This window comes from Nannobrachium achirus, assembly GCF_963921795.1.
Source record: "Nannobrachium achirus genome assembly, chromosome: 1".
NCBI lineage: Eukaryota > Metazoa > Chordata > Actinopteri > Myctophiformes > Myctophidae > Nannobrachium > Nannobrachium achirus.
The window spans coordinates 51,507,472-51,521,414 of NC_137810.1; the positions used below are offsets into that span (position 1 = coordinate 51,507,472).

At 43.6% G+C, this 13,943-nt stretch overlaps 1 protein-coding gene across 3 annotated transcripts in view; it reads right to left on the reverse strand.

Annotated features, from left to right (window-relative positions):
* LOC308283745 (uncharacterized protein C1orf21 homolog) overlaps positions 1-13,943 on the reverse strand; it is a 52,221-nt gene that overhangs the window by 8,687 nt on the left and 29,591 nt on the right. For all 3 annotated transcript variants that reach the window (XM_080724223.1, XM_080724222.1, XM_080724224.1), the window contains 2 exons: positions 4,650-4,735; positions 1,563-1,636 (listed from right to left, as the gene is read on the reverse strand). In XM_080724223.1, the coding sequence (XP_080580349.1) occupies positions 1,563-1,636; positions 4,650-4,735 (160 nt within the window). The remainder of the gene's footprint in view (positions 1-1,562; positions 1,637-4,649; positions 4,736-13,943) is intronic.

A 13,943-nucleotide genomic window follows, 5' to 3' on the forward strand; every position in this document is an offset into this window, starting at 1 on the left:
TCATAATTGTGAATGTTGAAAAATGACCGAAATAGTGGAAATAGCAGATCTACAAGCTCACAACGCGTCGCATCGCGACGCGTTGTGAGCTTGTAGATCGGCTATTTCCACTATCAAAGTTATTTTTTAAGTAGTAAGTTGTCAAATGTCAGTAATTTCTTTGTATATTTAGATTATGTGTCATATCTACCATGTACAACTTCAAAGCCTAAAAGCCAAACAGAAATGTAATTATCAACGACAAAAACACAATTAAATGTTAATCGCCAATTATTTGAGTGACAATTAATCGTCATGTAAAATGTCATATCGTGACAGCCCTACACACGTGCTTATCTCCTTGTATGGGTCGTTCTGTCCATAGCGTCAGTTACTTTATGTGTATGAGCACGGATCTCCATCCGTACTATTACAGATCTGTACTAATACACACAAAGTGAAACGTATTTAAACACATTTAATATGTTTTTTTAAATCGCGGCTATCGCGAACTTGACACTGCAGTATGCATTACACAACTGCGGTATGGCGGTATTGCGGTTATTGCACCCAGCCCTACTGGGGTTTTCAAAGTGGGTGACAGGGCACCCTGGGGGGCCGTGATGCCAGTCCAGGGTTGCCGCGAGATAATCTGATAATATTTGGAATTCATCACTTCACTATGTTAGTAAAACAGACCTGATTTGCACTGTACTTGATGAGTTCTTTTTCTATCTACGACAACACTCTTCACCAAAAATAGCAGATCTACGAGCTCACAACACGCATTGTGAGCTTGTAGATCTGCTATTTTTGGTGAACCTTTCCCCCAGAATAGGCATTCAAGTGGTTAAACGTCAAGTATAACGTTATTTTCAGTCAGTTCTGATGGAAACGGATATTTCTCCAATATGATGTAAGATTCTAAAAAATAACAGAGTAATTCAGGGGTGCTGTGGATGAAAAGGTTATTTACAGAGTAACAATTTGAAAACCCCTGCTATATACCACGCCGACTTGATTAATTCCATTTTTGTAAAGATTATGGGGCACATCTGTGCAGAAAGCCAAAAAATTGTCAATCAGCATGAGCTAGTAGATCAGCTATTTACGGCACGTGGCACAGACCTGCAACTAAGTACAAGTGAGGCATAACTCTGACCCTAACCCCTGAAACTAACCTCCACCCCAACCTTAATCTTTTGGAAGAACCAGGAAAACTGTCCTCACGTGTCTGTCTGAAATTCTATATACTTTTGGCCCTCACAATATAGTAATTCAAGTGGAGACACACACACACACACACACACACACACACACACACACACACACACACACACACACACACACACACACACACACACACACACACACACACACACACACACACACACACACACACACACACACACACACACACAAATACATTTCATCATTTCAAAATATTAGTCATGGTTCTGCAAATGTCAAGGCCTGTGTGATGTCTTTACTTCATAAAGCATACTGTGAACATATCATAGACGGTTCATAATAACATATCACACATGCATGTATTGTACATGTGGTTGTCAATGCCAACTTACTTAGTCTTGTTGTTGACGTTGGCTCCAGAGACCTCTTTGTGCTGTTTGCCCCTGTACTGTACGCCGCTTTTCTCCTACACACACAGACGCACGCGCGCGCACGCACGCACGCACGCACGCACACACACACACACACACACACACACACACACACACACACACACACACACACACACACACACACACACACACACACACACACACACACACACACACACACACACACACACACACACACACACACACACACACACACACACACACACACACATCATTAGCTGTCAAAATGACAGAGCAGCTAAAAAGCAAACAGCCCATATCAGCAAAATGTCCCCCCACACTGACAGCTAAAGTCCTATAAGTCTTAACCTCTCTGGCACAATAGAAAGCCTTATATGGAATGAATGGCTCTGCTAACAAACACACATACACACTAAACAACTTTCACCAATGCTGAAAGCTCCAGTCCAGGTTTTTGGTGCCTCCTGAAATGCCCCACTGTGACTCTGATACTAATTTTGGTCTGTAAACTGACCCGAAAACAGCAGCAAAAAGAAAACTGCACCACCTTCCTGCAACCTACTATCAGCCAAGCATCACTGCCTTTCGGGTTGTCTCATGAAGGATCAGCAAATTCCTGCCTTGAAGGCAGGGAAACACCTAGAGATAATGACAAGTGGTGGAGGTACAAATGCTGCTCTAAACCACGGCTACTGGCTGTGGTCTCTCAGCTGGCCTGGGCTCTTTCTGGGGCCAGAAGAACCGTTTACACAACTGGTGATTCTAGAGCAAACGTTTCCCTAAAAACAGTGGGAGGGGAACCATATGTGGGTCGCGGGCCGAATTTCGATGGGTCGCACGTAAACACACGTTTATGTTTCCTACATTTTGATTTTAATTATTAATTCAAAAGATTTTCTGAATAATTCAATTTGAAATAATAATAATAATCCATTAATTAGAGGGGAAAAAATACTTGTTTTAAGAAGTAGTGAAAATCTACAGCAGATCTACAAGCTCACAACACGTTGTAGATCGTCTTATTTAACTGGTTTTGGTCACGGGAGGATATCAAATTTCTCTTTTGTCGTTTAGAGCTAAGATGTTTGTGAGGCACTGTTCTGGAGGCAGCTCTCATTGCTTGCTGTGTGGTAGTGACAGAGTTCTGTTGGAAGGGTTAAGGGACAGCCTGGTTCTGTACTGGCCGAGGTCCAGGGCCAGCTGGCTGGGGTCTGGGGAGGCCAGGAGGGGCTTGACAAACGTTCAGAACTAAACCAATCTACAAGCTATATCGCTGAATATCTTTGAATGTTATTTTCATACATTTTCTTTTGCCTATAATGAGCATGCCCAAAATAGGGAGCCCCCTAGGCTAAGGACTTCAGGGATATACTTACTAGTCCTGAATATAAATTAAATACGGTTCATTAATGCGGCTAGGCTTGCCAAGTCATTATGCAAGTCGTTTTCTTCAATATCAGATTGCCAGGATCCTCGTTATACTATATGATATTTACTAGTAAGACGCCTAAGGGCGACAAGCTACGTCACACCAAAGGGCGAGGTCGCGCCATCTGGCCAGTGATGTATATCGGACCAGTTACACATAATATGGAGACCCCTGGTACCCATATATGGAGATCCATCCATGTACTGTTACTGTATATGGAGATATGCTGTGAGATCCCAAACATGCTTACTCAGTTATTCGTTATGTGAAAGTTCTACGACGTCTATGACATCTGACATCATACTGTACATACAATCCCTTTCATGTCCATATTGGAGATCCCTTTCTGTAGAACCAGCCACACTGTCTTCCTCCATATATGGGCATTCCCATATTCCCATATGAAGTCCTGTTAGATATGGGCTTAATATTGATGACATCAGGGATCTCCATATATGGGCATAAAGAGATTCTGTTAGTGTGGTTCCCCTGACATCACAGTGATGTCAGAGCGTGATGTCAGAGCGGAAAACCCATAGTAAAACCCACTGTAAAAAAGCGTACATGGACAGACATGATGTGCCGTTTCTCACACTAAACTGCGACCTTTGGTCGCAATTAATAGTTTGTACATTATGTGTACAGTAAGTGCAGATGGCTATGTCAGACTTGGACGTCTACTTTTTTTGGTATCCTACATTTTGTGTTCTTCGTTTTAATCATAGTTATGATATCTCTCTCTAAACGTACCTGTATCTGTCCTGTGGTTCATGCCACTGTGGTGCTGCTACGATGTATGCATAGTTTCCCATGGGGTTAAAAGTAAGGGTCTATCCATCTATTTAGCAGCATGTTATGTTAATGTGGGGGAGCAGTCAAGCGGAGAGGGCTAAACAAGAGAAGCTAACGTGCTGTCTCCACCTTGCTGGTGAGAAACCTCCCTCTCTCTTTGTGTGTACGTGTGTGGGGGTGCACATACAGGCGGTGGGCGGGTGGAGGATACTGTGTGTGTGTGTGTGTGTGTGTGTGTGTGTGTGTGTGTGTGTGTGTGTGTGTGTGGACACATGTATTTAAAACAAACATGGGTCTGTTTGTTAGGGCTGATGAACTGTCAGCAAGAGGAATGTGTTTGTGTGTTGGTGACGGAGACTGTCCACGGCTGTGTGTGTGTGTGTGTGTGTGTGTGTGTGTGTGTGTGTGTGTTAGGGATGGGACGATAAGCGATATTATCGTTTATCGTGATAAAAAACACGCACGGTAATCGTATCGTGGAGATTTAATTTGTCTTGATATCATCCTGTCATGCACTGGGATCAATTCACCTTTTATTTGCCGAGCTGCATATCCGGTACCACTTAAACCCTCTATAATTGGTAAAAAGGTACTTATAATATACTTACTTGATACAGTCTTTTTTTCACTCTCTAATAAAATGTCTTTGCCAAAAAATAGCCGATCTACATTTACCCAAAAATAGCCGATCTACATTGCCCCATTTTTTTGATTATCGCGATATCGTAAATCGCAATTTCTTTTGTCACAATAATCGTGATATGAAATGTTCATATCGTCCCATCCCTAGTGTGTGTGTGCGTGTGTGCGTGCGTGCGTGCGTGCGTGCGTGCGTGTGTTCTCACCAGGTTCTCCTGGTTGCGAGCGTTGACCCGGTCCTCCTCTCCTCTCATGTACTTCACCTCCTCCACTCCCTTCATCTTGTACTCGTCTGTGGGGAGGGGTTTGGACACAGAGAGAGCTTGATTAAAAGGACAGGCTGTCAGACAAGGAGGAGGTAATAAACCTTGGCCTTGCGTTTATCACGGCTATCTGACACAGACCCGACTGTTCCATCCATGTTGTTGTGTCAGCGCCGCCGTAGCATGATTAGAACATATCGTTCAGTGTGTAAAGTAACTAAGTACATTTATTTAAAGTACTGTACTTTTGAGGTATTTGTACTTGTACTCGAGTATTTCTAATTTCCATTACTTTTACTTCTACTCTGCAATATCTTGGATCCAAATATTGTACATTTACTCCACTACATTTATTTGAAAACCTTAGTTCAAGGTTCAAGGTTGTACTTTATTGTTATATCTTTTGTACAGGTACATAAGAGTAATGCCTCATTCACACTACAGATATATAGTTGAACGTTTTTCTGGATTCTTTTTTTTTTTTTTGCTGGATTCCAAGGACAGCCGACATGCCCAGCCTTTAAAGCTGGTTTCCATTGAGATTACATTGAATTACCAAGCAAAACGTTCAACTATATATCTGTAGTGTGAATGAGGCATAACACTTATTTTTGTTCGGCTTCCTTCAGACAATGCAGTGATATATATGTATATTAAAAAAACAGCAGAACAACAAAAAAACACAACACATCTTAGGAAAGAAAGAGTGCAAAAGGCAAAAGAGCAAAGAGAATGTTGTGCATAAAGTTTGGTATATTGTACTATACACCAATACCTTAGTTAAAAACCTTAGTTATTACTAGTTACTTTACAGATATAGATTACAATATAAAACCTACTTGAACCACTTTAGCCCCATTTTATACACACAGGCTATTTGAAAATAGACGATCTACAAGCTCACAACGTGCCGTGTCACGACGCATTGTGAGCTTGTAGATCAGCTATTTTCAAGTACTTTTTCCACCACCGATATCGTTGCTGTCAGACAGAAACCTCTTATCTCCATATTCTAACGTTGTGTCAGATCATTCTTGATCATAAACCACAGCATCACACAAGAGCTTCACAAGTAGCAGATCCACAAGCTCCAAACTCAGCACAGAAGAAGCCTTACGTTTTGAGCTTGTAATTGTGCTGCTTTTGAATTTGAATCCTGAAGATCATCTGTATGGGGTTTTCACCCGACAGACGATATCAAACCGATCCAGTCGGATAAAGTACAACCCATGCCTCGTTGTGATTAGAGCTGCTATTAGCGTGCAGCCATTTCCATAATCCATAATCAGTCATTTAGCCCATAAAATGATGGTGAAATTAGATAACTGGGTGCATGTTTATTACAGGTTATCTGAACCCAAGCAGTTAAAAAATATATTAAATAAACAATAATAAAAATACTGCCAGTGCACACATTAGACATTCTTACATAATATATCAATAAGCATGGTCAAGAATGAAATAACAAAATGTATCAATTATTTCATAATTTCATTCACCCCCCAACTGTGATGTTGTATTTGGGAAGATGGCAAGTAAGGCACACGGGTAATAAAAGTAATGGAGTGCCAGTGATAGGATATGAACTTGAGACAGAGAGAGAGAGAGTGCAATGCATGATGGGTAAAATTGTGCACATGAAATGTGAGAAAAGATGTCAAATGAGAGGAGAGCACAAGAGAGGCGAGGGGAAGAGTGAATGAGAGACAAGGAGAGGGGAGCATAAAGCCTTCAGTAAATAGCAGATATACAAGCAAGCGTGTGACGCGCTGTGAGCTTGCAGATCTACCATTTACTATGCATGACACCCGCACGTAACTAAAGTAAAAATCTGGCTTAAGAGGGCAGAGCATAATGCTGCCGAGTAGAGGTGGGCGACTTTTTTAAGCAGTATCACAAACCACGATCTTATCACGATTCTTTTTCGTTTTCGTTTTTATGGTTATTCTTCAAGTTACTTAACAGTACAACCAGCAGTATTCAACTGAACTGTGTTCAGGGAAAGCTGCGAGGTTCCATGCATATAGTCTTTGGCGAGGAGGAGCAACCCCGTTGCGTCAGGAGGCAGAGCAGGCCAAAAAGCGGAGCAAAACATTCTCAACTTTTCCTGTTCGCTGCGCTACAAAGCGGCATAAAATCATACTTTTGAATTTGAATCCATAAAGGTAACAGTTTTGGACATATGAGGTTTCCACCCGACAATTAGGCCAGGAGTCTTCAACATGGGGTCCGGGACCCCTAGGGGGTCCCCAGAGTTACTACAGGGGGTCCTCCAAATCTCTGTGTGATATAAACTTTTTTCCCCCTTTTTTTATATGAACTGCTTGAACCCTAGTGTCCATATTTGGAGAACTTAAGCCAAAAATAGCAGATCTACAAGCTTGTAGATCGGCTATTTTCGGCAAAGAGGTTTGGTGTAGAGGGGAAAAAGAGCAGACTAAGTAGTACAGAGTAAAGGGTCAAGTTTATTAGGTAATGATGTCTCAACTCTCAAGTGGTTAAACATCTGAAAACACAAATTGACATGAATCCAAAATATACTGATGATTGTGCTGTCAAACGATGAAACTATATGGAATCTATGAACAGGTTGTGGGGGTCCCTGCTTCATCAATCTCTCAAATAAGGGGTCCTTGGCCTGAAAACATTGAAGACCACTGAGTTAGGCAAATCCACATACCGGTAAATGTAAACCTATTCAGTATCAATGAATAAACGTTTTGATTACCACCGCGCTCTGACTCGACTGGTGCGGTGTCCCTTTAGATCAACATGTATTCATTGGAGGATGGATCGCACACAGTGGCAAGAGTTGTTTTTTCTTTCTTTATTATTTACATGGGTGAGAAACAAACGTTTCGGCTATCAGCCAGATACACTGAAGAAGGCTGATAGCCGAAACGTTTGTTTCTCACCCATGTAAATAATAAAGAAAGAAAAAACAACTCTTGCCACTGTGTGCGATCCATCCTCCAATGAAAACCTATTCAGTATGACATCAGGACTTTCAAAGAGCAGGGATGGGTAAATTTAGCTACCATCGCTGGCCACGTAAATAAATCCAAAGCCACAATCTGCAAATGTAGCCTGTGGTGTTTGTAATTTGAGCGAGCTGAGCCCTGGACGGCTGATTTATGATTCCAACATCTCTGTTCCCGTTTTCGCAGATCGCAGGAAAAGAAAGCCACTGTGTCTTTACAGTACATCATGCACACACATTTAGTGGCAGAACACTGAGAGGAAAATCACTGCCGCTGCTGGTGTGAATTCACAGTGTACGAGGATGATAGGAGAGGAGAGAAGGTTCTGAGCTATACACGAGACAGCGCAGGCAGTTTATAACAAGCTTCTGTGGCAGCAATGAAAGTAGCACCAGCAACACCACAAGCCTGCATCTCACCCCACCCAGCGCTGCACAGCACAGCACAGCACAGCACACACCACCATATCAGAGCCAACGCTGTACTGCTCAAACACTAGCCTGAGCAAACGTGCACTCCACCCAAAACGTGCACACTTGAACAGTAGCGAACACTGCATGACAGGACAGGTGACCGGCCATTTTCTGCTGACTGGGTGATCAGTTCAATCTTTCACTGATAAAACCACAGTGGAGACGCTGATATAAAACACACACATGTAACACAAAACGTGGAGACACACGGACAAACACCCCAGCTATGCCTTATCAGCTTGGCGCTGTGTATTTTGCCCTCGCTCTTATCAGAGAGAGAGAGAGAGAGAGAGAGAGAGAGGGGGGAGGGGAGAGGATAGGGGGGGCACCTGCCCCCACACTGTCTGTCTCACCTTCTACCCAGCAGGGGGCTTAAAGCCTGATTTAGACTTGGTTGCACACACTGGCATCGCCTGCAGTAAATAGCAGATCTACAAGCTCCACAACGTGTCACAAACGTGAACGTGACTCTTTGTGGAGCTTGTAGATCTGCTGTTTACGGAGCACGACACTAGCACGGCACCCAACAGAGTATAAATCAGACTTTAGTCATCACGCTCCATCTTTATCGGTCTCGCGTCATTACTCTCCTCTGTTTGCCTCAGTCTTTCTGAGGAGGCTCAAAATGCAGTCTGACAGACATGGGCAGCATTATTCATCACAAATACTGCTGCATGTGTGTGTGTTTGCGTGAGTGCATGTGTGTGTGTGTGTGTGTGTGTGTGCATGTGTGTGTGTGCGTGCGTGCGTGCGTGCGTGTGAATTGAGTGAGTGGGAGAGAGAACGGCCGGGCGACCTGACTAATCGACCAGCTGATTGACTCACTGACTGTATGCGTACATACATACACTGTGTGTAATTCTTTATCTGCGAGGAATGTGTCGACCATGTCTACAGTACGATTGTGTCATCGTGAAAAGTGAAAGAGCACGGACCATTTGTCACCAGCCAGACCCATTCAATCAGCATTGGTATTCTAGCCTCATTAATTGGGTCATTTTAACTGGGTTGGCTATGAGACAGAGAGAGAGAGAGAGAGAGAGAGAGAGAGAGAGAGAGAGAGAGAGAGAGAGAGAGAGTAGAGAGAGAGAGAGAACAGAGAAGGACAGAAAGAGACTACATATTTTTCGGCTGCTTTAATAGGGAATGTAAACAAGCCAGTGCAAAGTGGCTCCTGTCTGAACATGCAGACACACACACACACCCCGCACGCACAAAATGAAGGCCAACCATTGTGGTGCCGTTATAGCCACAGATACGTACATGTAGAAGACAGAAGAAGTGAAAGAAGCTGTACTAACAGTGAGAGTGTGTGTGCGCGCACGCACCCGCACACACACACCCGCACACACACACACACACACACACACACACACACACACACACACACACACACACACACACACACACACACACACACACACACACACACACACACACACACACACACACACACACACACACACACAGCACCTCTATAACACTGCACAGACACATGAAACTAAGCCCTGCACTGTAAACATGAAGGGCAGATGGTCCTCGAGCAGGAAACAGAATTAAGAGCCATTTCCTTCCCTCTCCAGTCGGGCAGAAACCTCTTATCTCCATATTTCTAACTTTCAGTTATTTTTAGGTTTTAATTTTAATCCTGAAAAGTTAACCGTTTTGGACATATGAGGTTTCCACCCGATAGAGATGACATTAAGTTAGGCAAATCCACGTGAATGTAAACCTATGTATTCAGGATGACGTCAGGACTTTCAAAGAGCAGGGATGGGTAAATTTAGCTACCGTCGCTGGCCACGTAAATAAATCCAAAGCCACAATCTGCGAATGCAGCCTGTGGTGTTTGTAATTTGAGCGAGCGGAGCCCTGAATGGCTGATTTATGATTCCAACGTCTCTGTTCCCGTTTTGCAGGTCGCATAAATAAGTGTGTCTTTACAGTGCACATGCACACACACATATACAGTAGATCAAAGCTGCCACTGCTTAAACAAATCAGCACTCCTCATCAGATCACGGTCTTGTCCAATATGGTCATGCTTTTTTGAGTGTTTACATTATCTGTGTGTGCGTGTGTGTGAGAGACAGTCATCTGTGAAATGACAGTGGCAATTTCGTCACCACTGCTCAGCAAGTTCTGCACGAGACAAAGGGAGGGAGAGGGGGAGAGTGAGCGAGAGACAGACGGACAGAGAGAGAGAGAGAGAGAGAGAGAGATGAAAGGGGAGTTCTATTTTGAGAAGCAGTGATTTTGTGATGTGGACATCTTTCACATCTCTGATTAGAGACTAGAGCACTGTGCCGACCTTTAGGTGCTGACAGCTACTGTGTGTGTGTGTGTGTGTGTGTGTGTGTGTGTGTGTGTGTGTGTGCGTGCGTGCGTGCGTGTGTTTGTCTACTCCTATTTCAGCTCATTTTCTGTGTTTGTATACCTACTTTAAAGGACCACATCATCCATTTTCAACCTTATCTTCATACAAGTCCTTACACTGGGATGTGCACAAAACACAAACTATAATGCAGGGCTTTGGGTTGTGCGCTCTATATCGCCTCTGTCAAGGTTTCTGTCTGCGTTTCCCCAAACACTGGGTCCCTTAAGTTTTGGTTTCCTACATTTTGTTTTGAATTATTATTTCAAAACATTTTCAAAAAACATTCCCAAAAAAGCTAACATTTTAATTAATTAAAAAACTAAATTAATAGATTTTTCAATAATATCATGAAGAAATGAAAGAAAAATCTAAGAAATTCCATAAATCAGAGAACAAATGTTTCAGAAGTAGTGAAAATAGCTGATCTACAAGCTCAAAACGCGGCGCGAAGCGACAGGTTGTGAGTTTGTAGATCTGCTGCGGTTTGGGGTCCCAGGCCCAAACGTCCCAATCGTCTCTCTTTTGGGTCTCGAGATAAAAATTTCTGAACCACTGTCATACAGTATGTCCAAAACCTTCCAGGATAAAAACATAAAAGGAGGATTAATATATAGCAAAAGTAGCAGATCAACATGCTCAAAACACGTTTACCCGACAGCAACGATATGCATTGTTTAGCTCTTGGAGTCATTTGATCCTGCTGGCTACACAACCTGGTCATTCATGACCTGACATTGAATCTTTACCACAACCATGAGAAGTCCATGTTTACGTTTGTTGGAGCGAAACTATTTGTGCTAATAACACGCCGGCGCGCGTGTCAATAAACGCTACGTGCGAGGAGCGCCATGGGGCCATGGTATCCTCTCTGTCGGGGTATATTGCATCAATTTAACCTGTATTGCAGTTGCGTAAAAGTCTAAATTCTCTCTTGAGAAATACAAGTCCATCCTTTATTAAATAGATGAAGATCTGCACAGATACTAATCGCAGTTTGCCTGTGAAACCACACTAGATCCGTCTTCATTTGCACATATTTAGCCAGTGACGTTCAAGAGCTGCTTTGCCGGTCAGAGAGAAATAGAAGAGAGTGAATTAAGTGAATGGAAGAGCAGACAGTGCATGGAATGACGCATGTACGCAACAGGCAGAGGTCTGAGCGCGTGCGACCGTGCGTGTGTGTGGTTAGGATAACGATTCTGGTTCCTTAAAGATTCCCTCTTAACGGTGCGATTCTTTAACGGTTACCTTTCACGATTCCAATAGGGGGTTCCAAATAAACCCTTACGGGTCTGTGACTCTCAGAGTTATATGGTGGTCGTTGAAATTCAACAGTTTGAGAACCACTGGTATTGTAATTGTATAGCAGACGTGAAGTGCACATAACCAGCTCAGACAGTGTGATAAACCGGTTTACGGAAAACGGTTCCAAATGTCAAGGAACGGTTTCCTGGTCTCCTCAATGTTTGGATCTGGTTCCTAGTTTATGACGGTACATCCCTCGTTTCATTTGGGTCGTTGAGATAAAGAAACAATGATTACTAATTGTGGTGCAGAGTTTATAGAGATTTGACGCTTCCAATTCTCCCACCCAGAGTGAACCACTTGACACGCGCCAGTGATATGCGTGTCAAATGGCGGCTTCAGCCTGTCAAGAGTCTTTATATCCAGAATGTATCCTTTCTCACAGCTCCAGCTAGCCTGTCTGTCGTCCATCACTCTCTCTGACATCCCTGCTCTGGCCATAAGCCCTCACTGTCCATGACATTTACACACACACACACACACACACACACACACACACACACACACACACACACACACACACACACACACACACACACACACACACACACACACACACACACACACACACACACACACACACACACACACACACACACACACACACACAGAGTCGGGCAGAAACCTCTTATCTCCATATTCTAACTTTGTGTTTTTCCATAAATGAACGCCCGACTTGATCATATTACAGCGTCATACAAAAGCATCAAAAGTAATGGATCCACAAGCTCAGTTACTCAGTCACACCAAAAGAAAGAAAAGCTATATCAATGTTGGACTGAATGAATGGTGTCATTTAAATAAATAAAACCTAAAGGGACAACTTGAATGTGCTTTTTCTCGTCTTTTTCCTTAATGCATTGCCAAAAGATCGGATCGGGAAAAATCGGTATCGGCAGATACTCAAAATCAAATCGGGATCGGAATGGGAGCAAAAAAACTTGATCGGGACATCCCTGGTTTTGGACATTATGAGGTTTCCACCTGACAGAGACGACAGCTCTCAATGGCCATGACATTCTCTCACACGCACGCACGCACGCACGCACACGCACACACACACACACACACACACACACACACACACACACACACAAACAGTGACATCTGTCACTGAGGGGATAACACTCTGAAATCAGCAGCTATACGTCACAACAACACAACATCTGATGTTTGTGTAGAACTTATGCTTAGGACACAAAACACACTCAAAACAGGACGGCAAACGGCCTAACCCTCATCTGACCTATAAACAGTGTGTTGACATATACCATGGACCATTATTCACACAGCGGGCCGTCTTCCCCTGGCTTACGTCACGCACCAGAGGTGTTGGGAAACCAACAGCGAACCCCGGGTCACATGGGAATTACGGATTACATGACACTATTATGTGCACACACGCACACAAAAAACTGCAAAACAGAAAAGAACTGGGGTCGGCTGAAAGATAAACAGTGAAACTGACACACAACCGGTGTGTGTACGACATGTGACCCCAGCGTGCTTATTAGACACAATACACCCACACACACACAGTTTCCACACTTTCACTACCGCGTTGATTATTATTACCATAGACATCAAAAACATGCTGTTGTGGAAGTGTTGCTATTTTTCTCTTTACGGACTCCAGTGTTTTTGAAAGGGAGTTCGGCCTTTCCGGGCATTGTGCGAGAGCGACTACGGGGGGTGGGGCGCGCGTGTGTGTGGAGGGGTAGAGTAGAGGTGGGGAGGTTTTTTAGTAGCTGGAGTCTGACATACAGTAGCAGGCAGCCACAACCACTGGGACACACAACACACACACGAGCAGCACACACGTAAGCTCAAGCATACAGATTTGTAACACGCGCACGCACACACACACACACACACACACACACACACACACACACACACACACACACACACACACACACACACACACACACACACACACACACACACACACACACACACACACACACACACACACACACACACACACACACACACACACACACACACACTGAAGGCAGTCTAGTAGTACAGCTCTCTACTCACACAATACAATAACACAACACGTAGGCAAACGCACGCACACGCGTGCACACACACACGA